This window comes from Stegostoma tigrinum, chromosome 1 (assembly GCF_030684315.1).
Source record: "Stegostoma tigrinum isolate sSteTig4 chromosome 1, sSteTig4.hap1, whole genome shotgun sequence".
In the NCBI taxonomy this organism is placed as follows: Eukaryota; Metazoa; Chordata; class Chondrichthyes; order Orectolobiformes; family Stegostomatidae; genus Stegostoma; species Stegostoma tigrinum.
This window is the reverse complement of record NC_081354.1, coordinates 125,079,013-125,106,390: the sequence shown is the minus strand read 5'-3', so window position 1 is coordinate 125,106,390 and position 27,378 is coordinate 125,079,013. Positions and strand designations below refer to the sequence as shown.

At 40.5% G+C, this 27,378-nt stretch overlaps 1 protein-coding gene across 1 annotated transcript in view; it reads left to right on the top strand.

Moving 5' to 3' along the window:
* The window catches only part of LOC125457199 (interleukin-6 receptor subunit beta-like), a 79,094-nt gene that overhangs the window by 32,660 nt on the left and 19,056 nt on the right, over positions 1-27,378 (top strand). The window contains exons 3-9 of the mRNA XM_048541144.2: positions 6,086-6,148; positions 11,420-11,719; positions 15,075-15,195; positions 19,498-19,661; positions 20,785-20,942; positions 23,189-23,339; positions 25,531-25,613. Coding sequence (XP_048397101.2) covers positions 6,086-6,148; positions 11,420-11,719; positions 15,075-15,195; positions 19,498-19,661; positions 20,785-20,942; positions 23,189-23,339; positions 25,531-25,613 — 1,040 coding nt within the window. The remainder of the gene's footprint in view (positions 1-6,085; positions 6,149-11,419; positions 11,720-15,074; positions 15,196-19,497; positions 19,662-20,784; positions 20,943-23,188; positions 23,340-25,530; positions 25,614-27,378) is intronic.

The window sequence follows — 27,378 nt, the reverse complement described above, 5'->3', positions numbered from 1 at the left end:
ACAATATACAAACTCCACATAGGCAGTTGCCCAAGGCTGGAATCGAACCCGGGTCCCTCATCCTGTGGGACACAAAATGACTGTAAGAGAATGTAGAGCAGAAGATATCATAGTGGTAGCATTTAGCTAACAGTGTAAGTTCAACTGGAATCATGGACGTTTTTTTACAATTAAGGCCACTGTATGATTTTAACTTTTTCTTGGGTCCTTATATGTAGACTAGTTATTGGCAAAATAAGGTTATTAAAACTAAGACCCTTTGGTAGTCAATTGATAGCCACTTAAGGGACTCAACCAGCCAACTCCGTGATTACCTGTCTCCCTGCTGGGTGAGACTTGTGGCTGGTTTCCAAACTGGGAAGCCATGGTGACATGCCGAGTTGGGGGCCAATCTCAGGACAATCAGAGACACGGATGGCAGGAAAGGGCATGGTACCTGAAAGTTGTAACCCTGTCCTTTTTGATTCTGACCCTTTCTTCCCACAAGCTCCACTTGATGACCAAATCAAGGATCAGAATTAGTAACCAGAGGAAGACTTCCCACTGATTAATCATACCTGGCAAGAAGGAAGATGGTTATGGTTGTTGGAAACAAGTCATTTCAGTACCACCATTCGTACAGGAGCTCCACAATGCTGAGGCTGAGACCAAAAGCTTCTTCAGGTGCTTCAGCAATGACTTATCACCAACAGAAGACCAGAAAATGAATGTTCTTTGATGATTACCCACTGTTTCAGTAGCACGGTTACCACCCCTGAAGCAATTTGTTTTTATAGGCAGCAAGACCTTGATTTCAGGCTTGACTGCTAAGTAGCAACATGAGCTGCACAAAAGTGCCAGACAATGATGACCCCCAGCAAGAAAACATACTTAATACATCACCACCACTGCATTCTCTACCACAAATACTGTGGCTACAAGACCAGGTCGGAAACTGGGAATTCTCAGCAAATAACTCATTTCCTGGCAATCAGTATCTGATTGAGGTTCTGCACACAATCCCCAACCCACAAAACATGCCCTGGCCTGGGTTCTCTGTGATCCTATGATTCTGCAGTGCAGTGGCTTAGTGGTTAACAGTGCTGCCTCACGGCGCCAGGGACCTAGGTTCAATTCTACCCTCGGGTGACCGTCTGTGTGAAGTTTGCACATTCTCCCCGTGTCTGCGTGGGTTTGCTCTGGTTTCCTCCCACAGTCCAAAGATGTGCAGGGTAGGTGGATTGTCCATGCTAAATTGCCCATAGTGTCCAGGGATGTTCAAGTTAAGTGGGTCAGACGTGGGGAAATGCAGGGTTCGGGGAATGAGTTGGGATGGGATGCTCTTCGGAAGGGCGGTATTGGCTTGTTGGGCCGAATGGCCTGTTTCCGCACTGTAGGGATTCTATGATTCTGACAATGGAAGGGGTTGGGAAGAGAAGGGGTTGATATCTTCCTGGCACTGCTGGCTGTCTTTCAGCATTTCATGCTTAAAATCTGTACACATCACAACACAATCACCATCCATGTAACAGATAGTTGCGTGAGAACAGAGTGTTAAAAAAAGTCATGGGAGGAATTGAAACAGAACAAGGAAGTAGGAGTTAAGAAGAATAAATGTGTGACAGTTTCCCAGCCAGTAGGCGAGACCCGTTGAAGCTAAGCCAGATTCTGTCAAATGTTTCTTTTTCACATGCCATAATATGGACATCGCTGACTGGGCGAACATTTATAGCCAGTCTCTAAATGCCTTTGAGAATGTGGTACTGAGCTGCCTACTTGAACTGCCGCAGTCCATGTGTTATAGGTCGACACACAATGCTGTTACTGAGGGACTTCCAGGGTTTTGACCCAGCAACACTGAAGGAATTGTGACATATTTCCAGTTCAGGATGGTGAGGGAAACTTGTGGCTTTGGAAGACACCATTGATGAAGCCATAGTGAGCCACATCTGGTAGGTAGTCCACACTGTATTGGAGGTGAAAGAAGAGCGAGTTGAAGGTGATGGATGTGGTGCCATACAAGTGGGCTGCTTTGTCCTGGGTGACGTCAAGCTTCTTGAGTGTTTTTTGAGCTTCACCCATTCAGGCAAGTGGGGAGTATCCAATCACACGTCTGATTTGTGCCATGTAGATGGTTTTGATGGCTTTGGGGAGTCAGAGTTTGTAGTTTCTGACCAGCTAACCTAGCGATAGTATTTATATAGCCAGTGCAGTTCAGTTTCTGGTAAATGGTAATCCTCAGATTGTTGATGATGGGGGATTCAGTGATGTTAATGCCATTAAACACCAAGGAATGATAGTTAGATTCTCTTTTGTTGGAAATGATTATTGCCTGGCATTGATGTGGCGTAAATGTAACTTGCCACTTATCAGGCCAAGCTTGGATGTTGCCTACATTTTGCTGCACATGGACATGGACAGTTTCAACAACTGAGAGTCATAAAAGTTGCTGAACATTGTGCAATCAAAAGCGAACACCCCCAGTTCTGTTCTTGTGATAGAGGGAAAACCATTGATGAAGCAAGACTGCAAAGCTTAGTTCTGATTCAATAGTTTTAGGATCTTGTCTTGTCTGTTGCATTCTACTTCTGCTGTTTGGCACAACAACGAGGGCCGAAGGGCCTGTACTGTGCTGTAATGTTCTATGTTCTATGTTTGTTCAGTGTGCAAGTAATTCCATGTTGCAGCTTCACCAGACTGACAGCTTGTTGTTATAAATGCCTGGTGCTGCTCCTGGCATCTCCACCTGAATTGTTCATTGAACCAGTGTTGATCTCCAGACTTGTTTTCTCTGGCAGGATGCTAGATATACCAGGCCATGAGATTATAAATTACAGTAGAATACTATTCTGTTGCTGCTGATGATTCACATACCTCAGTGATGGTTGATTTTGAGTTGGTAGATCTGTACAAATCTATCCTGTTTAGCATGGTACTAGTACCACACCACACAATGTATCCTCAATGTGAAGTTAGACTTCTCCACAAGGACTTTGAGGTAGTCACTCCTACCGCTGCGGTAGTTATGGAGACACAGGCTTGTATCAGGTAGATTGGCGTTTCAAGGGCAAGTGAATTTTCCCTCACTCCTGCTGCAGACCCATATTAGCAGCTTTGTCACTTAGGATTTGGCTAGCTTGGTCTGTAAAGGTACTACCAAGCCACGCTTGGTGGTAGACATTGAAATCTCCCACTCAGAGTACATTCTGTGCCCTCTCCACCCTTAGTACTTCCTGAAAATGGCATTCAACAAGCAGGAATACTATTCATCAGTTGGGGGGGAGGTGGGGACGTGGTTGTGGGGGAGGAGGAGGAGGGCAGTTAGTTTCCTTGTCCATGTTTGCCCTGATAGCATGAGATCTCATGGGGTCCAGGAACAATATTGAGAACTCCCATAGCAACTCCTTCCTGACTGTATACCACTGTACCACAATGTCTGGTGGCTCCATCCTACTGGTGGGAGAGGACATAGGACACACCCAGGGATGGTGGTAGTGATATCTTGAATATTGCCAGTAAGGTGAGTGTGACTGTGCCTGGTTGTTGCTTCACTGGTTTGTGAGTTAGCTGTCTGAATTTTGGCACTAACCACCAGATTTGGTATGAAGGATCTTTTAGGGATAAACTTGCTACTGTTGTTACAGTGCTTACTTTAATACTAGGTAGCCTTTTGTTTAGAGTTTGTAGCAGTTTGGCACAATGTGTGGCCTGTTAGACCAATTCAGAGGGCGGTTAATAGCGAACCACATTGCTGGGAATCTGGAGTCCCATGCAGGATGCACCAGGTAAGGAGAGCAAATTTCCTTCACTAAAAGACATTCATGAACCAGATGGATTTTTATAATAATCAACAGGGATTACATGGTCATCATTAGGCCGTCTTTTAATTTCAGATTCTTCTTTATTCAATTCAAATTTTACCAATTGCCACAGTGGGAATTATATCCCTCTTCCCCATAACAGCAACCTGGTGTTGACAACATTTCATCAGAGCTTACCACCACTTCAAGGGCAGATAGAGATGTGCAAGATTTTGGGTTTTGCCCTAATTTTAATTGTGAAACTTAATTCAATTACAATTATACACTGAGTTGAAAGGGCCAATCTAAAGATTTATTTAGTTACCAGATCCATTCCAGGGACAAATTTGTTTCACATGTTTTGCAGACATAAATTAAGTTTATCAAAACAAGTATAAAAGAGATAACATTTAAAAAAAACAGAGATTTTCAATCAATCCACTTCAAGACACCAACTCTTGGTTTCTGACTGACAAAGCACTTGTCTCTTGTTCTGTTCTGTTTGTTTTGACTGGCGTTGTCCTTCTGTCTTCAGACTTCTGTTCTGTGCATTAGCCCACCAAGAATTGCTGCTATAATCCCTAGTAGACACTGTCTTCTCAGATTAATTTATCTTCTTTGTAATTTTTGAAGTGCTCTTACACACAACACAATAGTTTTTCCAATCACCAAATCACCCCGTTGTATTTTTTTCCATCTATTAATTAGGAAGTCACCATGCTGTCCGATTGAATAAGCTACATACAAAGCTTGTTAAGGGCAATGCAAGCCATCAAAAGTGAGGGAGAGGTAAGGAGAGAGGGAGGGAGCTAAATCAAAATGGATTTGGAAGGGGATCCTCGTAGTAATCGGAAGCATCCTGTGTTCTAATTGCCTTACCAAGGGACGGTCAGCATATCATTTTTGCGAAGTAGTGTGCGTCCACCTTCCTGATACCACTTCCCGCTATCTCCCTGTTAGTTCCTTAAAATGTCAATCAGATCGCTTTTATGATAGTTTGACCTTCAGCTTCCTAACTTCATAAATCTTTACCAAGACAATAGTAGGAACTAGTAGAAATCTTTGTGTGTTTGCTGAGAGTATATGGTATCACCCTTTAATGACTGATAACATCTCAGCTGTCCCAACTGATATATCTAAGTGTTCTGGAAAATTCCAAAACCTGTCCTCCATTATTTATCCTTGAACTAAAAAAATTGTGCATCCCAAAATAACTATCGATGCCTAAAATAGATTAAAGCTCGGACAAAACTAATATACATAGGCCGATTTACAAAATCAGACCCATATAAATCCTAGCTGTGTATTTGATTACAAGGTTTTTTTTATCTCAACCATTTTCACAATTTTTATCCTGATGTCTGCATGAGCTTGAGCCATATAAAAAAAAAGGAAGCCATAAATCCATTACATTTGCTCTAACCTGGACCATATAAATTTTCTTCCTTTTGAGATTTTAAAGGGTTAATATTTGTTCTGCTGACATGTAAGAAATTAGGTGCTAAGCAGCACTGTGGGCGCCTCTGTCTCGCAGACAAAATGTGGTAATTTAATCATACTCTGCTCTCTGTAAATGTTGAACTAAGGCTAAAAAATAAGGCTATCTAGTCGTACGCATTGTTTTTGGGCGGCTGATCTTTGCCTCTACTGTAAGGCGATTAAGTTATGTACTATCATTGTTGCATGTGAACCATGGGGGAGTAAAAATTGTGCCTTGCATTCATGACTGACTGTGATGGAAAATCCTATATAAAGGGAGGATGGTTCCCTTATTAGAGATCATCGCTTGACACGGATCCGCAAGCCCTGCGAAGATTGTTAAGTGATCCTCCAAAAGCTTGTACGTGCTTAAATAAACTGTGGCTATTCACAGAAGTCAGCGTACAGCATTTGTATCAAGTGTGTAGGAATCTCCCAAAAGGGAACACTACGCTTGAAGAAAGTGTTTTACAACAAAACACAATATCATCTGAGTTCTCACTTGTTTAATCAAGTCAAAATTAATGGTTATTACTCAATCCTGCAGATGGGTTATGGCTATCAACCTTGACAGTGTTGACATCCCAAGAGTAAGAAAATTGAATTCAGTCAGTCCATTTCTATCCTTTTCAATTTGCAAAGGAAGATAAATTGTAAAGGAGACATGGAATGAGTCAGACAGTACTTATAGAGAGGACAAAGAGATTCATGCTTCAGATGTGACATCTATTTCTATTTGTTGATAATTCCCATTTTTCATTTTTTTTCTGTTAAAGTTTGTTTCAATTGTAAAATGGATTCATAAAATTATATATTTAATTTTACAGTTACCTCACAAAATATAATCTGTGCTTGGACATGGGTGATGATAAGTACATTTATTATTAAAGGTAAGCAATGCATGTCATAAATATTTTAGTGATCTTCTCCTACACATGGATGTTTCATAGTTCAACTTCTGGTGTACTCACAGAACAGTTCTACCTTTCTTCTTCTGTTTGACATTGTATCTTTTTGTAACTTTTGTGAGTATCTCTGTCCTTCTATTTTAATGGAATTCTGCATTGGCTATCAGCTACGATTTGCAAGTGGAAAAGTAGTGGCACGGTGGCTCAGTGGTTAGCACTGCTGCCTCACAGAGCCTGGAATCTGGGTTCAATAATACCTTTGTGTGACCAGTCTGTTTGTGGAGTTTGCACGTTTTCCCTGTGTCTGTGTGGGTTTTTTCCGGGTGCTCTGGTTTCCTCTCACAGCCCAAAGAAGTATGGGATAGGTGGATTGGACATGTTAAATTGCCCATAGTGTTCAGGGATGCCTAGCTTAGGTGTGTTTTAAGGAGGTGGGATGGAGGGCTGAAGGGCCTTTTTCCACACTGTAGCGATTCTATGTCTCTGTCTATGATTATCTTTCAGTCTCTACTAAATGTATGTTAAAAGATAGGGAATATCCCACACGTCCAAAGAAAAAGCTAGACTATAGTGAAAGTAAGAAGCAAGTGCTGGAACCACTAATAGGAAAAATGTTTTCCAAGAGAATTCAGAAAATGATTGTCTTCCCCATCTTATGTGGAATATGGAAAACTTAACCAAATAGACAATCTGAATAACTAGATGAATACAATAAACATCCAAGATACTGAATAACAACTTTATGGTTGGCTCAGTGGTTAGCACTGCTGCCTCACAGTGCTAAAGGACCTGGGTTCAATTCCACCCGTGGGTGACTATCTCTCTGGAGTCTACACATTCTCCGCATGTCTGCGAGAGATGCCTTTGGGTGTTCCAGTTTCTTCCCACAGCCCAAAGATGTTTGGGTTAGGTGGATTGGACATGTTAAATTGCCCCTAGTGTCCAAGGTTATGTAGATGAGGTGGAATGCTAGCCATGGGAAATGTAGGGTCACGGGGTGGGTCTGAGCAGTGTTCTCCTCCAAGGGTCAGTATTGAATTGATGGTCCAAATGAACTGCTTCCACACTGTAGGGATTCTATCAATTTACCAGTTGGATGATACGTCTCCAGAGTGATCTCCTTCTCCTGAGTTTGGTTTTTTTGATTTATTCAGTTAAAATTTACATTTCAGAAGATTCACTACAATAGTGGTTGCATTTCAAAATTTCTTCATCAACTCTATAACATTAAGACATTCTGAGGTCAAGAAAGATGCCATATAACTGTAGAATGTTCCTTCTTTCCTCTGACATTGCACTACAATCTGAGTTAGCAGCAGAGGTTTCAGAAATTAAGCAGGAAAACTAAAGTTTAACAAGAAGTCAAAAATAAAGATTGCTGGAAAAGCTCAGCAGGTCTGGCAGCATTTGTGAAGAGAAATCAGAGTTAATGTTTTGGATCAGGTGACCCTTCCTCAGAAATTTGTAGCATTCACAATTGTTTTGATTTTTATTTAACAAGAAGTCACTTGTTGTAAGGTAGAAGTGGAGCCATTGTTCGCACACTTTTAAAAGCATTTATTTTGCTGCACATTGTGAGCTTGGAGCGCCTAATGTCACCAGCACAGCTTCTGTCTGGGACAACTTAAAGTGGCAAAAAGAATCCTCAGTTAATTCCCACTACTGTACCCATTCGAGCACAACTGTCACATATAAAACAGGTACAGCCTGTGAGAAAAAGAATGTAAAATGTAAAGCAAGTGTTAGAAAATGAAAGAGAATAATAAGTTAGAAGTTAGAATGAAAGCATGTGTGAAAAAGAAAGGAACGGATTAGATCACAAGACATAGGAGTGGATTTAGCTCATTCTGCCCATCAAGCTTGCTCCACCATTCGATAGTGGCTGATATGTTTCTCAACCCCATTCTCCTGCTTTCTTCCTGTAACATTTGATCCCCTTACTAATCAAAAGTCTATCTATTTCTTGTCCAAAATATACTCAATAACTTGGCCTTCACAAACTTCTGTGGCAATGAGTTCCATAGATTAGTCACTCTCTGGCTGAAGAAATGTCTCATCTGACATCTAAAAGATCCTTCTTTCACTTTGAGGCTGTGATCTCAGGTCCTAATCTCTCCTACTTGTGGAAACATCTTCTCGACATCCATTTCATCCAGGCCTCTCAGTATTCTGTATGCTTCAATGAGATACCCCCTTCTAAACTCCATTGAGTACGGACCCAGAATCCTAAACTCTCCTCATATGACCAACCCTTCATCCCTGGGATCATTCTTGTAAACATCCTCTGGACCCTTCCAAGACTAGCACATCCTTTAGATACAGGGCCCAAAACTGCTCACTATATTCCAAATGCGGTCTAACTGGAGCCTTATACAGCCTTAGCAGTTCATCATTCTTCTTGTATTCTAGCCCTCTTGAGATGTGTGCAAACACTGAATTTGCTTTTGTAACTGTCAGTTGAATTTATATGTTAACCTTAAGAGAATCCTGAACCAGGATTCCAAGTCCCACGTCAGATTTCTGAAGTGTTTCCCCTATTTAGAACATAGTCCATACTTTTACTTTCTTGCCAAAGTACATAACCTTACATTTCCTGACATTCTGTTCCATCTTCCATTTCTTTGCCCAATCTTCTAGCCAGTCCTAGTCCTCTGCAACCTTCCAGCTTCGACAACACTACTTGACCCTCCACCAATCCTTGTGTCATCTACAACAATGTCCTCAGTTCCTTCATCCAGACCGTTAATGTATAATGTGAATAGTTGTAGTCTCAATATTGACCCCTGTGGAACTCCACTAGTCACCAGCTGCCATCCCAAAAAATACCTTTTTATCCCCATTCTCTGCCTTCTACCAGCCAGCCAATCCTTTACCTTGCCTCTAACGCCATGGGTTTTTTTTTTATTTCGCAATCTGCTGTGTTGCGCCTTGTCAAAGGCCTTCTGGAAATCCAAATAGTTCATATCCACTGTCTCTCCTTTGTCTAATTTGCCTCTCAAAGATTTCTAATAGATTTGTCAGGCATGACCTCCCATTGACAAAGCCGTGCTGACTCCACCCTATTTTATCAGGCACGTCCAAGTACTCCCGTAATCTCATCCTTAATAATGGACTCAAAAATCTTACCAACTACCAAGGTCAGACCAACCAGCCTATAATTTTCTGTCTTCTGCCTCTTTCTCTTCCTAAATGGGGATAAGGTTATAATAGACTGGCAGTAAACTCATATATTAAGTAAAAGCAGTGACAAAAGACAGATTGGTACAGATGAAACAGAAAAATAAAAAATGAATAGTGAAGATGACAGACCTGAGAAATGGGAGAGGAAATAAAGTACAGGAAATTTACATGGTACAGATGTGATCATGGTTTGGCATTGCTGCATAATGCAAATAACATGTTTATATGGAACCTATCAATATCATTTGGAATAAGAAACTAAAGTACATTTTCTTTCCTTTTACTGGAATACTGTTCACTGATGTTATCTGTTTTCCAATATCCCACCGAAAGGAACATTCTGTAACTGACAGACTGTACAGGAGACTGGAAGTGATGCCAAGACTTTTTCACTTGATATCCATATACATGTATTTTCCTGTAGAAAGTCACTCAGTAACAATCAGGAAATGCAAAATGTCTCAAGTTAACCTTTTGTCCCTAAGGAAGCCACATTTAAATGGAGCTCATCCAACCATTGGGAATGCAATCAGTAAACTCACCACATGTGCTGGGAATTGAAGCTAAAGGGTTTAGCCAGAATGAATGACTTGCACATGGGTGGTATCTCATAGTGGAAAAAGATCATCACATTCACAGCAACAGCGAGAATACACTACATTTATGGTAGCCTTGAATTAGTAAATTGATCCAAGCCAGTTCACAGGAGCGTTACAAATCCAAATTTGGTACCAGGCCATTTAAGGAGGTATTAGGGTAGAAGGCCAAAAGCTTCGTCAACGAAGGGGTTTCAATACCACCTTGAAGGAGAAAGGGAGAGAGAGAGAAAGAGGGATAGAGAAGTAGGAAAATTTAGGAGGGTGCTTTGGACATTGGCAGCTGCAATCCCAGCCACCAGTGAAAATCAGTGATGAGTTAGAGGCCAGATTTTGATAAGTGCAGGGTTCTTAGACAGCTGAAAATAAGAAGTTGGTCCTGGAAATAGAAAGAAATGAAGCACTGAAGACAACTGAAAACAAGAATGAGAATTTTAAAATTTGAGGCAATTCTGGACAGGAGCTAATGTAAGTCGAGGAGTATGGGGTAAATTGGGTGGAAGTTGGAGCATACTAAGATCGCAAAAGAATACGCAATAAATAGCAGGTTACAGATCAACTGAGAGATGTTGGAGTGCAAGTCCACAGATCACTGATTGTAGTGGGACAAGTAAGTAAGGTAGTTAAGATGACATTTTGGATACTGGAAAGATGGGATGCAAGAATAATGAGTTTAGAATTGCATAAAACATTAATTAGGCAAGAACTAGAGTGCTAAGTTCATACTGCATGTGTATGTCACGTTATTACAGGAAGAATGTGATTACAGAGGTTTCTAAGGAAATTTATGAGGATGCTGCCAGGACTGGGGAGTTTTGGTTATGAGGAAAAATTGAATAGGATGGTGTTGTTTATTTTAAAACAGAGAAAGCCAAGTTCAGCTTTAATTGAGGTGTGTAACATTATGCTGGACCTGGATGGAATGGATAGGAAGTACCTATTCATCTCAGCAGAGAGAGCAGTAAACAGAGGGCATTGATGAAAAGACAGAAAGATAATAAGATATTGAAGATAAATTTTTGTCCCTGGAGGATTGTGAGGGTTGGAAACTCATGGTCTGAAACAATGAAAGGGGCAGAAACTCTCATTGTATTTGTAAATATGTTTGGATGTGCGATTGAAGCACTGTAACCTATAGGGCTACAGACCGAGAGGTGGAAAGTGAAATTAGGCTGTAACTTATTTTCAGCTGCCTTAGATATGATGGATGAAAGGACCACCTTTTATGCTGCAAATGTTCTGTTTGCATGGCTGTAACAAAAACATGGATATGTGTTTCAGCTGCAGTGGAGCTGAGGCAGAAAGTTGGCCAAAGGATTAATCATGATTTCCCGTCAAAAGACCACCTTCAACTTGTAAAACTGTACTTTCAGCTGTTCCACATTTCATTCAGTAACATTGCCCAGCCATATCATTGAGTTCTAACTGTACTGTATTAAGTGGCTTTGAAGTGCTATTTCTTTCTTTGAATCCACAGGTGAATTGAGAATGCTATGCCATGATGTTGATTCAACATCAAAAGTAGTTCAACTACAGTCGACTGTATCTCTTTCTTGTGCATTACGGGAGGAGTGCCTCCAATCATTAGATGCAAATGCGAGTCACATATTTTGGAGAATGAATGATACCCAAATTCCACGAGAACAATATTATTTCAATGCAACCGTTTCCCGGGTAACTTTAAAGACGATTGATGCAATAAGGACCTATTTGACATGTCACATTAACATCAAAGGTGCACCAAATATTCTCCACCGTTTTGAAATTGAAGCAGGATGTAAGTATTATTTTTGTAACAATGTTTGTATTACTTGTTATGCATGTATTTTGGGCCCTGGGAAATAGAATTTTTAATATAGCTGAATAGAACATGTAAACATATTTAATGTCAGTTTATTATCTAATGGAACCTCAAATCAAGAAATACCAAGTTCTGAAAACAATCCGTATAGTTATTGGTACCTCAATAATGTGTAAAACGTTGCTTTTGTGGATGAAAATCAAAGACTGGAATGCATATAAAACAAAGTTGTCCGCAGTTATAGCCCTATTGTGACATATAGGGTTAATGCAGATTCACATGACAAGGATACAGGCAGCATGTATTGCCCATCCTTAATTGCCCTGGAGGAGGTCGTGTTGATTTGATGCAATGACATCAGATTATTGAGAATGGGTCCAAAAATGGTCAAATAAGAGATGGAATTTGGATCCATAAGGCTTCTCCTCCAATTCATTTATAACAAAACACTGTTTAAACAGATTTGATGAAGTTCATACCTGCATTCCATCTTCTTGGGGTGTAGGCCTGAACATTTCTCAGGCTACCCAGGAAATTGGGCTTATTGCTGCAGAAATCTATTATAGCTGGTTTATACGCATAAAAAAATGAAGACTAAAGCTTGCCAAATATTGGATTTTGAGCTACATTGCTTCAATTGGGTTGAACTACTGCATCAGAAAGGCTCTAGAAAGAAGGAATCAAGAACAAAATACCCTTGATGCTGGAAATCTGGAGTCTGAACATAAAATGTCAGAAATACTGAATGGGTCTGCTAGCACAGGTTGGGGGTGAAACAGGTGAAAGGTTATTGGATTGAAATGCCAACTCTGCTTCTATCTCCACAGATATTGCCCAATCTGCTGAGTATTTTCAGCATATTCTGCCCTTACATATGTATATAAAGCAACAATCCCAGAGAGATAAACCTTATGACCTTCTCTATGCTGTCGCTTAATGTTAGAACATAGAACATAGAACATAGAACATTACAGCACAGAACAGGCCCTTCGGCCCTCGATGTTGTGCCGACGTCATACCGATCTGAGTCCATCTAACCTACACTATTCCATACATGTCCATATGCTTGTCCAATGACGACTTAAAAGTACTTAAAGTTGGGGAATCTACTACCGTTGCAGGCAAAGCGTTCCATTCCCTTACTACTCTGAGTAAAGAAACTACCTCTGACATCTGTCCTATATCTTTCACCCCTCAATTTAAAGCTATGCCCCCTCGTGTTTGATGTCACCATCCTTGGAAAAAGGCTCTCCCTATCCACCCTAGCTAAACCTCTGATTATTTTATATGTCTCAATTAAGTCACCTCGCAACCTTCTTCTCTCTAACAAAAACAGCCTCAAGTCCATCAGCCTTTCCTTGTAAGACCTTCCCTCCATACCAGGCAACATCCTAGTAAATCTCCTCTGCACCCTTTCCAAAGCTTCCACATCTTTCTTACAATGCGGTGACCAGAACTGTACACAATACTCCAACTGCGGCCACACCAGAGTTTTGTACAGCTGCAGCATAACCTCATGGTTCCGGAACTCGATCCCTCTATTAAAAAAAGCTAAAACACTGTATGCCTTCTTAACAGCCCTGTCAACCTGGGTGGCAACTTTCAAGGATCTGTGTACATGGACACCGAGATCTCTCTGCTCATCTACACTACCAAGAATCTTACCATTAGCCCTGTGCTTTGCATTCCGGTTACTCCTACCAAAGTGCATCACCTCACACTTGTCCGCATTAAACTCCATTTGCCACATCTCAGCTTATCTATGTCTCTCTGCAACCTACAGCATCCTTCCGCACTATCCACAACTCCACCGACCTTAGTGTGGTCTGCAATTTTACTAACCCATCCTTCTACGCCCTCATCCAGGTCATTTATAAAAATGACAAACAGCAGTGGACCCAACACCGACCCTTGCGGTACACCACTAGTAACTGGTCTCCAAGATGAACATTTCCCATCAACTACCACCCTCTGTCTTCTTTCAGCAAGATGTGAATAGCATGGATGGAGACTTTTTCCCCAGGGTGGAGTGGTCAATTACTAAGACACAGGTTCATTGTTTTTGAGGTTTCTTAAAGAGTAACAAACGTTTGGTTCTTTAAAGTTCTATTCCTTCTCCATGGAAGGGCCACAGATTTGTGATGATTGAATGCAATGTGCTGCTGGAATGGATATCTCCATTATGCCTCCATAGCCACAGATCATCTAATCACGTACTGTAATAACCCAGTCTGAAGGCCATCAGAAGTCTCACTCAGCTACATTTGTTTTGCAATTTATCCCTTAAATGAGGATATCACAAATTATGTATTCTACTGTCTTCTGAAATTCAAGTTGAACTGGACTACTAAATGTTTTCTATTCAATCCTTGGGTTCACTTCCAAATTGTAATTATCCAACATAAGGCATAAGACAGGGAATGAACACTGAATGTTGTACATAGATGTGCCCTGAAATGCTGATCCCTAAAGAACAGTCATGGGGTACAACTGAGAGTGTGCCATTGATTCATATAAAAGAGTTAAGGCTTGGGAGAAGAAGCAAAATAAATACTTTGACTAAAAAAAATGCAAGAACTGTTGATGCTGTAAATCAGAAACAAAAACAGAAATTGATGGAAAAGCTCAGCAGGTCTGGCAGCATCTGTGGAGAGAAATCAGAGTTAACATTTCGAGTCCAGTGACCCTTCCTCAGAACCTAAATACTTTGACTAGTTAGCCTTGAATTAATCTTTTCAAGATTGCATCTAGTTTAAAGGTTCATTCTAAAATAACAGTTCCTTTGTGTATTAATGGGAAATTAATCGCTTTTCATTTGGCCAAGTGAGCATGTTTTTTGGCTGCAATGTGCCGGCCTGCTAGAAATGCTGCTCCAAAGAGGATCATCAGAAAGGCAGCCAGGAAGTTGACTTCTGGCATATTATTATATTCCTGCAAAATAAAAGCAATAAACTCCAAATTCTCTTTTTATATTCTCTTATTCCTGAAATTGTAGTTTGGATACATACAATTTTTCCTCTAAGCCAAGCAGAAAAATTCATTGCAATTGTGTGTACTGATGGATTACTATAGTGTCTACCCAAGATGAAACTTCTAACACTTTGCCTGTAAGGTCTTATTTAGGATGTCCCGTTTTAAAACTGAGAGGCACAAACTTTTCAAGATTTTTACATAATTTCCTTTTAATGGTTCATAATTTTTCTGAATTGGATCTCACTGAAATTAATACAACAATTGTCAATATGTGATGCTTCTTTGTACTGGACAGAAATACATATTGATAAAACCTTCTGTGTAATAGCTCTGTTTCATTATAATTATTTTGTTTCAGTGCCTCCTGATAAGCCAAAAAATATTTCCTGCATTTCGTACTGGCGTGAAAACTTTACTTGTTCCTGGGACCAAGGGCGTGAAAACCATCTAAAGACTAATTTTACATTAACTAGAAAATTGTAAGTATAAAAATTACATATTGTACTTGATACTGAAAGACTGGACTTGATACCAGTGTTTCAGTCGTCTTCTTCGTGCCAATGAAAAATTGTATCATTTAAGAACTACTTTGTAGATTGTTTCAAACCATGTACTATATAATGATTTCAAATTTTGTATACATTTCCAGTACATTATTGGTATGGTGTTGCTACTCTTAGAAAACTGCTAATGAGGGGTCAAATGCACTTTTGCTTTGGCATTATTTCCTGTTAGGTTTGTATATGCTGATGTTGTTACGTCTGTATTTAGTCATGACAGGGTCATTATAAGTGAATGAAAATCATATACTTTACACTATTGCTGCTGCGCTAGGAATAATTGATGATGAAACTAATGATGCTGCTCCAAAATGCCTCCAGCGAATACCAGAAAGAATTGTTAAGGTTTAAAAATTGTTGGAATTCCGGAAAAAAATCTGCAGCAGTTTTCCATTTGCAGGGCATTTGAACACAGGACAGGATCTTGATTGAAGGGCTGTGAAGTGGTCCTGTGGCTATCATGTAGCACAGGCTGGTACATACATGTTTAATAATTGTTATCTATGACCTGAAAGTTGACTTAAAGAAAATAGAATAATGATAATGAAGGGAGATATTTAAACAAATAAGCATTAGTGGATGGAGAGTGAGAGATCAACTGTGCCAGAGTCATCTCAGAAGATTTGAAGAAGAGGTAGTTTAGGTATAGTTAAGGTACATTTCCATATGTGGGAGAGATAAGCCAGAGCTCGCAAGGTGATGAAAAAGATAAAGAGTAAGCTGAAACTGAAAAAGTGGATGCTTGCCAGGTATACAATTGATAATTATAAAATTAAAATCAATAAGTATAAAAAGAAACATCTAAGAAATGTAGAGAATAAAAGAAGAGGCTGGCAACCAATATAAAAGGAAATCCAATAATCTTCTATAGGTATTGAGAAGAGACTGCATTGTGATAGTGTCACTGGACTTGTAATTCAGAGGCCCAGACTAGAGCTTCTGGGAGGATGGGTTAAAGTCTTACTGCAGCTGGTGTAATTTGAATTCAATTAATGGAGCTTTAATTAAAAACAGGTCTCATTGAAACCATTGTCAATTGTCATAAACCCCATCTTGTTCACTGAAGAGTACAGGAAGAAAAATCTGCCATTCTTATCTTGTCTGTGACTCTCCGCCCACAGCAATAGGGTTGAATCTTAAATTGTTTTAGTAAGTCTCCTAATTGAGTCAAGCCACTAAGAAACCTGAATGGAGATATGAAACCAGATGGACCATGTACCAACAGGGTAGGCACTGGGAAAGACAGCAGCAAACCTGGCAGAGTGCTCCTTACTAACATTTGGGGGCTTGTGCCAAAATTAGGAGAGCTGCCCCACAGACTAGACCAGTAACAGCCTTATACATTCATACACTGAGAATATTCTTTACAATAGTTCAGACAATATGGTCACCATCCCTGGTATCATCAGAGGAAGCAGCACAGTGGAAGACAGTCAGGAAGGAGTTGCCCTGAGAGTCCTCACCATTGTTACTGGAGAATTTAGACAGCCTTAATGACAGGACAACAAAACGGATATGGAACATAATGTGCAAAATGTGAGGTTATCCACTTTGGTAGGAAGAACTAAAGACTGTATGATGTCTTGTGGCATTGGATCAGACATGGGCCAAGAAATCTTCTGATTACCATCCAGTCCCTTTGTACATCCACACTTGCCAAACTTTCACTATTTAAGAAACACTCTACACATCTATTCTGCCTGCCAAAGTGGATAACCTCACATTTTTCCACATTAGATTCCATTTCCATATTCTTTTCCAATCACCAAGACTGCCCAAATCCTCCTGAAAATGTTTTCCACCTTCTTCACAATACACATTTTGGCATAACTTTGTATCATCTGCCATTCGCCATTACATTTGATCTCCACCTCCCAATCATTGATATATCTTGTAAATAGCTGGTCCCCAAGTACTGATCCTAGTACTGCCCGATTGGTCACAGTCTGCCAATGTTGAAATGACCCATTTATTTCTACTGTCTGTTTTCTGTTTGTTGGTCAGTGCTTTAGCTTCTGTACCACATGCTTCAATTTTGCTAACTTGTCCCCTGTAGGGGATCTTATCAAGGGTCTTCTGAAGATCCAAATATAAATATATATAAACATCCAAATATATATCTAACAACACCTTTTTAAATGTTAGTAACTTTCTCAAATATCTAAAATTTTCCCTTAAAAATTCTCTTGACTCTACTTTTAACGGAGTAACATTTGTCTTAGCCAAACATTTCCTTTTTTACATGCAATGGAAGCTTTTATAGACCGTTTTTATGTTTTTGCTATATTGCATTAATATTCTATTCTTTCGCTCCTTATCAATTTCTGGGCCCCCCTTTACAGTATTCCAAAAGCTTCCAATACTCCGATCTATAATTATTCCTAGCCATTTCATATGTCTTGTCCTTTAGTCTAATATAAACTTTAATGTTCTTCATTAGGCCTTGGACAGGGTATCTTTTTGTAAATTTTACCACTTGATGGAATATATAGTTGCTGTAAGCCACGTAATGATCTTTAAAGATTTTCTATTGCCCACCTTTTAATGTGTTTTCCTAATCCACCCCAGGCAAATCTGTGCCTCATGCTTTCATAATTTCCCATATTCAAATATAACATCTTGTATGCTGATTGACCTACCTCATCCACAAACATAATGTAAATTTCTGTCATATTGTGTTCACGCATCACTAACGATTCTTTTGCAACAGGATTGTGAATTAGCCCTTTTCATTACATAACACTTTACAGCTAAAAGAGCATGTCCTTTAGTTGGCTCCTCAACATACTGTTCTAGAAAATCATCTCTAACACACTCTGGAAACTGGTCCTCCACAGGTTTAGTGCACAGTTGGTTGACCCAGTGTGCAGGAAGATTAAAGTCACTCATGACAACTGTGTTGCATGTACTACATGCTTCTCAAATGATGAATACCATGCTTTACACTACCAGTTCTATTTGGTGGCCTATTCATAAATCGAATTGAAGTTTACTGCCCTTTGTTATTTCTTGGTTAGAACATAGAACAGTACAGCACAGTACAGGCCCTTCAGCCCACGATGTTGTGCCGTGGAATAATCCTAATCCAAAAATAAAATAACCTAACCTACATTCCCCTCAATTCACTGCTGTCCATGTGCATGTCCAGCAGTTGCTTAAATGTCACTAATGACTGCTTCCACAACTTGCACTGGCAAAGTATTCCATGCGCTCACAACTCTCTGGGTGAAGAACCTCCCTCTGATGTCTCCTCTATACCTTCCTCCTAACACCTTAAAACTATGACCCCTCGTGGCAGCCAATCCTGCCCTGGGGAAAAGTCTCTGGCTATCGACTCTATCCATGCCTCTCATTACCGTGTACACCTCTACCCAAATAGATTCCACATATTGCATTTCTGATCTGTGATCCTGGCTTTCCAAAGTACTGATTCCATCCCTTATTATTATTGCAGCTCTACTCTCTTTTCCTTCCTGTTGGTCTTCCCTAAAATTTTAATATCTGTAAATATTCAGTTCCCAGCCATGAATCAGCCATGTTTCTGTATTGGCAATTAAATCAAAACCATTTACCTCTACTTGTGACTTTAGGTTATCTACCTTGTTGTGAAAGCTTTGTGCATTCAGATGGAGTGTTTGTTTTTGAGAACATTGCTTTTATTACAATATTCTACATTCTAGTTATATATGATGCTAGGCTTTTTTTCTTCTGTATCCTTGTTTTCCTCACAGCTTTTTGACTTCCTGATATCCACTTAACTCCTTTCCATTATGGGTTAACCGTGTGGGACAACATCATTTTCTTGCCTCATTATCTTTTAATTGGTGCCGCAGTGCCATTATAACAGTACTTCCAAGATGTCCTTTTGCTTTTGCCATTTCATCAATGATACCGTTATACAAATGTATTCATAGGGACAATAGCCAAGGACTACTGAGGAGAAAATTACAGCTCATGGTTGATATAAATTGATTCACAAACTGTAAAGAAAAGCCTTTTCTTTCACATAGGCTCAACTTCATGGGTTGAATAGATAGATTCGATGTTGACGATGGTGTATGTTACACTTTTTCTGTGATCTGCAATGATAGAGTCTGGTTAGCACTGGCAGGTTGATATTTTTCATGAAGTCCTGTCATTTAAATAATAAATTAAAACATAAGAAATGATTTCCTTTGACAGTATTTCAGCTTTATGCCAGCTTTTATTTTTTTTTCACAGGCAAGGTATGAAAAATGAGATCTGTCCTAACTTGAAGAAGAGCTCGTGTTCCTTTGAATACCCAGAGTTAGACATTTCAGGAAATTATACAATTATTGTAGAGGCACAGAATGCTCTCGGCAAAGCCTCATCTGATCCTTTAGACCTGGTCGTTTGGCATACTTGTAATTATCAATATTTCATTCAACAATTTGTATTGTACAGTAATTTTCAAAGCCATTGTAAGCATGAAAATATCAGATAAGAGGGGGAAAGAGAACACATGTAATTTTTCTAAGAATGTCCTCTTATATTGCATACTTTTCAATGGCAATAGATGTGAGATGTAGGAACAGAAGTAGACCATTCAGCCATTCTGTCTGCTTTGCTGTTCAATGAGATCAATGCTGATCTGATAACCCACAACTCTATTTTCCTGCCTTTTCCCCATAACCCTTGATTCCCTTTAGATTAAAAATCTGTCTATCTCAGGTTTATATATATTTAACATATATTTAATGACCTCGCTTTGACATTCCTCTGTGGTAAAGAATCCTGAGAGAAGAAATTCCTCCCTCTCTGTCTTAAATGTGCGACCCCTTATTCTGAGATTATGTTCTCTGGTCCTAAACTCTCTAACAAGGGGAAACAACCTTTCCAGATCAATCCTGTCGAGTTCCCTAAGAATCTTGTCTGCTTCAATATGGCCATTCCTCATTCTTCTAAATTCCAATGAGTACAGGCCCAAACTTCAATGTCTCCTCATAAGGTAGCCCCTCCATGCTTGATGTTAGCCAAGTGAACTTTCTCTGGATTGTCTCCAATGCCAGTATATCTTCCCTTAAACAATGTACTCAGAACTGTTCATAGTATTCAAGCTGTAGTCTGACTGATGCCTCCTAGAGTTTAGTAAGCAAAACAGTGTGAATAGCTTGTTCTCCATTCTCAAGGTTGGGTGCTACTCTGCTCGGATGTTCGAAATTGCCTGTAAATGATTTCAATTGTCTGCCTGTGCTCCCAGGCAGGGAGTCACTTCTATTCTCTTGCCCAAAACTGGCAAAAGAATACAGAGGCAGGGAAATATCAGGGAATCATCATGAATCTTTCAAAATTTACTCTTGGCCCTGCCTCCAAATCACTGCCCTCAGAAATAGTACAATTATTCCCCATGTAGCCAAGAATACATTCACTGAAGAATGGCTAATATAATTCAAGATGAATGTGAAGCAATCTCATTGTCCTTTGCTTTTTGAAGTTTTAATAAATGCAAGATAACTTGACTGATTACTGGTTTATTCTTCAATGCAGGGAAAACTGATCCACCTTGGAATGTAACCGCTCACTCTATCCTGGGTCAGTCAAGGTCTTTGCTTGTAACATGGCGCAAACCTAAAATGGCACCACCAAAACTTCCATTATACTATAGTCTCCAATACCAAATATTTGGTACAACCAAATGGATTCAGGTACACAGCCATTTGAATCAGTTATAAGCCACTTTTTTGACTAACATACCACCAAAGTACCAACAAAATGCATAGTTTTTCAAATTCTGTGGAACGTTTTATCTTATATTGCTATGTAACTAATAGTTTAAAATTTATCTTGATTGTGACAATGTTAGACTGTATTTGTCTGCTCACTCAGCCTTCTAAATCCCCATGAAACTTTTCCAAATTAAGCTGGTAACACAATTTCCCACTTAGCTTCGTGTATTCCACAAACTCGGAAATATTTCATCTGGCACCCAAACTTATGAGTTTGACTTCTCAGTTTTCTCAATTTGTTAAAGGAAATTTGGTCTTTAGTTGTTTTAAACAAAACTGAAGCTCTGATCAAAACCGAAAGAACTGTGGATGCTGGAAATCAGAAACAGCTCTGATCCTTATGATGTTCATAAGTCATAGCTAGCCAACTGGAAACCTGCTCATCTATTCTGGTGCTTTCTTTCTGTTAATCAGCCCACAATCCATGCTTGCATATTACCCTCTATCACATGTATTTGAGTTTTGTTTACAACCTCTTGTAAGGAAACTTATCAAAAGCTTCCTTACCATCCAAATACACAATGTCTGGTTCTGCTTGTCTTTCAGCATGCATTTTTAATATTTCTTCAAAATCCATCATAGCTAAATTGCTTCCCATGCCTCCATGCTTTCTTTTGTTTGATTTAAGACCCTGGTTTTGGATTGAATTGCGTTGTTTTCAAGTTTAGGGAATATTCCAGCATATTTTGGACTCTTTTCTAAACATTATTTTACAAGAGTAATTAGATCCTTTTATTGGTATAAAGCTAGATCTAAATAAGCCTATTCCTTTATTGGATCCTTAACATCCAGAAATGCATTTGTCATAGAATTGGTGCTCATTAGATTTGCCTAGTCTATATGGAGATTGAAGTGACCCAAGCTAACTGCAGCACCTCTAATTTCCTGTTCGGTGGTATAAAAAAAACTACTTATATTTCCTGCCTCTTGGTTCTTCTAGATCCACCCTAGCAGATTTACACCTTGTTATTCTGATTTAAGATGTACTGATCCCATTCTAAATTAACAGTACTACTCCAGTTCCCTTTTCTTTTTGTCTGTCCTTCTTATATGTTGAATATGCTTGAATTTTAACAGCCTTGGCCATTTTTCAACCATGCTTCCAACTAGATCATGCCTGTTTTCTTCTATTTATGCTATCGATTTGTCAACCTTGTTGTGAATGCTGCATGAATTCAGATAGAATGCCTTTAGGGGGGCACAGTGGCTCAGTGGTTAGCACTGCAGCCTCACAGCACCAGGGACCCAGGTTCAATTCCTGCCTCAGGCAACTAACTGTCTGTGCTGAGTTTGCACATTCTCCCCATGTGTGCATGGGTTTCTTTCAGGTGCTCTAGTTTCCTCCCACAGTCCAAAGATGTGCAGGCTAGGTGGATCAGCCATGCTAAATTGCCCATAGTGTTCAGGGGTGTGTGGGTTATAGGGGGATGGGTCTGGGTGGGATGCTTCAAGGGGCGGTGTGGACTTGTTGGGCCGAAGGGCCTGTTTCCACACTGTAGTGAATCTAATCTAATCTAATTGAGGGTTGGGGTTAGGGTCGACCTCATGAAAGTTACCTTGTTTTTGCTCTATTTGATTTTGTTTTGCTGTGTTCCACTTCTGTTTACTACTTTTCTACTTCCCATTGCCAGTTTCAATTGTCTCATTTCTGACTTTCTTCTCAGGGTGCCAACACCCTGACAATCCAATTTAAACCATGCCAACAACATGAGCAAATCTCCCTGGGATGGTTGCATAGTGGTAATGTTATTGGACTAATAATCCAGAAGTCAAGCTAATGCTGGGGGTGGTGTGGAAGGTTGGAAGCACCAATTCTAATCGCACCATGACATCTCATGGAATTTAAATTCTATAATTATCACCGACTGTTGTAAAAGCCCATCTGGTTCAGGTATGCTCTTTAGGGAAGGAAATCTTTCACTTTTAGTTGGCTAACCTACACATGGCTCTAGATCCACAGTAGTTGATGCTTGACTGCACCATGAAATGGCCTCGCAAGCTAATCAGTTCAAGGGCAATTGGGGATTGGCTTCCCTGAACACAGATTAAAATTTAGCCCTAAACCCATTTATGTTTTCATAAAAGTTATTATGGATGTGATATTGTGCATACATTGCTATTTGAATTAAATATAACTAATGATACCTATCAATTACATTTCTTAGATAAAAGAAGAAACAATTAGTAACACTTCATTCATACTTAAGAATCTCAAACCCTTCACCAACTATACAGTGGCTGTGCGATGCATTGGTAAAGACCAAATTTACTGGAGTCACTGGAGCTCAATGGAAACTGGAGTAACCTCTGAAGATAGTACGTATTAAAATTTTGTGCATCCTATATTAATAGGACTTCCAGGGTTTGAAGCTAATAGCTAAACCTTTATAGTGTATGTTGCCGGGAGGCCGGTGAGCTTTTTCATTGTATCTTGCCAAATTTACCTCATTAACTACATACCCTGCCCCTATGGCCTCCCTCTTGTGGAATTCCACTTGCATTTCTACCATGTGCCATTTTCAGAACAGCTCGTCACACACCGGGAACCTGCCCAAAGACCAGCACCCTTCACTCCCATACATCTTTAAAAGGCCACTGTACATCCAAACAATCTAGTGTTGGCTCTTCCTGGTAAAGTAATGTAACTTTGTCCATGAAGCCATGCTGCTCACAGCACATAGCCAACATGGCTGACACTCTCCCACATACAACCCTGCTCTCTCACCTTAATCACTGTTAATCCACGAGGCCTCATAGTTTACATGTCCTCAGCTACGTCTCATTTAAAAAAGAACCCTCTAAGTCACTGCTATTCTGACTCCTTTACTGACTGTGCAGCCGCTTCTTGTCTTTGTGTAGTAGAAAATCATTATACGCAAGAAAGTTGTCAGAAAGTTCCAAACGTGGGCTTTAATTGGCAGCCAGCAAGAAACAAACAGACCAAAGCTTTCCTCCTCCTCCTCCTTCTCCTGCTCCTCTGATGCTGCTTGGCCTGCTGTGTTCATCAAGTTCCACACCTTGTTATCTCAGATTCTCCAGCATCTGCGGTTCCTACTATCTCCAAAATAATCGAGGTTGCATTTTACCCCATCAGTGCAAACCAAATGCTGGCATGATGACCAGCGCGAGTCTGCTGCACACAGCTCTCACCTAGGGGAACTGGATGTCAATCAGGTCATGTTGAGCTCGTGGTGCCTAGCTCAGCTCTAGCATGTCCTTGTCTCCTATTGGAAGATTACCATTGTCCCCCCGGTCCTCTGTATCTATCATGTTCTCTTGTGGCCTGCTCCAGTTGTGTAGAGCACAACACTGCAGGATGATGCAGCGCAGTCTGCATGGACTATACTGCAGGGACACCCCAGACCGGTCCAAGCAGTAGAGCCCCACCTTCAGCAGTCCTATCGCCTACTTTACAACAGTCCTGGTAGCAGAATGGACAATATTGTATCTGTGCTCTACATCAGTTAGGGGCTTGTGCAATGTTGTCCCCTGATCCATGTTGCAGCTGGTAGCCTGTCCCCCCAGTAACCAGCTTTGTAGGGCACTAGGTACATGGGAGTGCTCCAGAATATGGGAGTGGTGGCAGCTGCCAGGGCAATGGATGTGTAAGTGTTTGGAACTGCTTCCAGTTGATGCATATGCCCTCTCAGTGTCATGTTGATGGCTCCCTGGCCCTGGGGGAGCCAGCTATGTTTTGTATGCCCAGGCTGCAGCACTGACCTCGTCATGGAGAAACAACAGGAAAACAAACCAGAGTGATGTTGCACAAATGGCATCTGTAATTGTCCTGATTCATTTATGGGTGCAACACTGTGATATCACACACAGATCACCCATTGCTCAGTCAGGTTCTCTTGTGAGTAGCTTCTTTGTTAGTAAGATAGGAAACTGAATATTAATAAGGTGAATTGTGGCATTAATGAGGCATTTAACAGGCTATAACCCCTTTAATTGGCAATACACCACTGCTCAGTGCGAATCTCGCCTTGCTGCTTGGTAACTGCATGCAAGATGTGGGAGATGGGCTCAAAGTAGAGATGGGCCTTTGCAATCTCCTTACACAATTCTGCTCCTCCACCTGGCCTATTGTGTCCTATGTTGCCAAACAAAGCACAGGCACAGGATTGTTGTTTGTTGTCAGTGGACCCAACACTGACAAATCAAGCTTTCCACAGCTGTACGCATGTTTTTCCATCTGACATTGTTAATCTCTGACACATTGCACTAACCTTGATATATAAAGTTTTGAACTATAATAAAGATATTTCTGTCTATATTTCGCTTTCTGAATTTTCCACAATTGTCTTTCTTCTCTCAACCTATCCTCCTTGACGCTGTACTTATTGAAAGCAGGTTGGTTTTAATTTTATATTTGAGATGGCAGCAACATATGATTTCTTGTTAATACAACATCCTGCAGAAAGTAAGACATGGAATAAGCAGATTGTTCAGGATGAAGTTTAATAGGGCTCTTTGTTTACTTTTTACTTCCTCTTGTTGATTTCAGAGCCATTAACAGGACCATCCATTTGGAGAACAATTAAAACTCTTGATTCTGAGGGAAATAGAGAAGTACATCTTCAGTGGAAGGTAACTTTAAAATGTTACATTGATTGTCAAAAGAGTGATGAGTAAATATGTCCCTCTGAGACAGGCAAGAAGGGGTAAGATTAAGGAACCTTGGATGACGAGAGCGGTGGAGCTTCTAGTGAAAAGGAAGAAGATAGCTTACATAAGGTGGAGGAAGCTAGGGTCAAGTTCAGCTAGAGAGGATTACATGCAGGCAAGGAAGGAGCTCAAAAATGGTCTGAGGAGAGCCAGGAGGGGGCACGAGAAAGGCTTGGCAGAAGGAATCCGGGAAAACACAAAGGCATTTTACACTTACGTGAGGAATAAGAGAATGGTCAAAGAAAGAGTAGGGCCGATCAGGGATAGCATAGGGAACTTGTGTGTGGAGCCTGAGGAGGTAGGGGAAGCCCTAAATGAGTTTTTTGCTTCTGTCTTTACGAAAGAAACGAACTTTGTAGTGAATGAAACCTTTGAAGAGCAGGTGTGCATGCTGGAATGGATAGAGATAGACGAAGCTGATGTGCTGAAAATTTTGTCAAACATTAAGATTGACAAGTCGCCAGGCCCGGATCAGATTTGTCCTCGGCTGCTTTGGGAAGCGAGAAATGCAATTGCTTCGCCACTTGCGAAGATCTTTGCATCCTCGCTCTCCACTGGAGTCGTACCTGAGGACTGGAGAGAGGGAAATGTAATTCCTCTCTTCAAGAAAGGAAATAGGGAAATCCCTGGCAATTATAGACCGGTAAGTCTCACGTCTGTCGTCTGCAAGGTGTTAGAAAGGATTCTGAGGGATAAGATTTATGACCATCTGGAAGAGTATGGCTTGATCAAATACAGTCAACACGGCTTTGTGAGGGGTAGGTCATGCCTTACAAACCTTATCGAGTTTTTTGAGGATGTGACTAGAAAAGTTGATGAGGGTCGAGCTGTGGATGTGGTGTATATGGACTTCAGTAAGGCATTTGATAAGGTTCCCCATGGTAGGCTCATTCAGAAGGTCAGGAGGAATGGGATACAGGGGAACTTAGCTGCCTGGATACAGAATTGGCTGGCCAACAGAAGACAGCGAGTGGTAGTAGAAGGAAAATATTCTGCCTGGAAGTCAGTGGTGAGTGGAGTTCCACAGGGCTCTGTCCTTGGGCCTCTACTGTTTGTAATTTTTATTAATGACTTGGACGAGGGAATTGAAGGATGGGTCAGCAAGTTTGCAGACGACACAAAGGTCGGAGGTGTCGTTGACAGTGTAGAGGGCTGTTGTAGGCTGCAGCGGGACATTGACAGGATGCAGAGATGGGCTGAGAGGTGGCAGATGGAGTTCAACCTGGATAAATGCGAGGTGATGCATTTTGGAAGGTCGAATTTGAAAGCTGAGTACAGGATTAAGGATAGGATTCTTGGCAGCGTGGAGGAACAGAGGGATCTTGGTGTGCAGATACATAGATCCCTTAAAATGGCCACCCAAGTGGACAGGGTTGTTAAGAAAGCATATGGTGTTTTGGCTTTCATTAACAGGGGGATTGAGTTTAAGAGTCGTGAGATCTTGTTGCAGCTCTATAAAACTTTGGTTAGACCGCACTTGGAATACTGCGTCCAGTTCTGGGCGCCCTATTATAGGAAAGATGTGGATGCTTTGGAGAGGGTTCAGAGGAGGTTTACCAGGATGCTGCCTGGACTGGAGGGCTTATCTTATGAAGAGAGGTTGACTGAGCTCGGTCTCTTTTCATTGGAGAAAAGGAGGAGGAGAGGGGACCTAATTGAGGTATACAAGATAATGAGAGGCATAGAT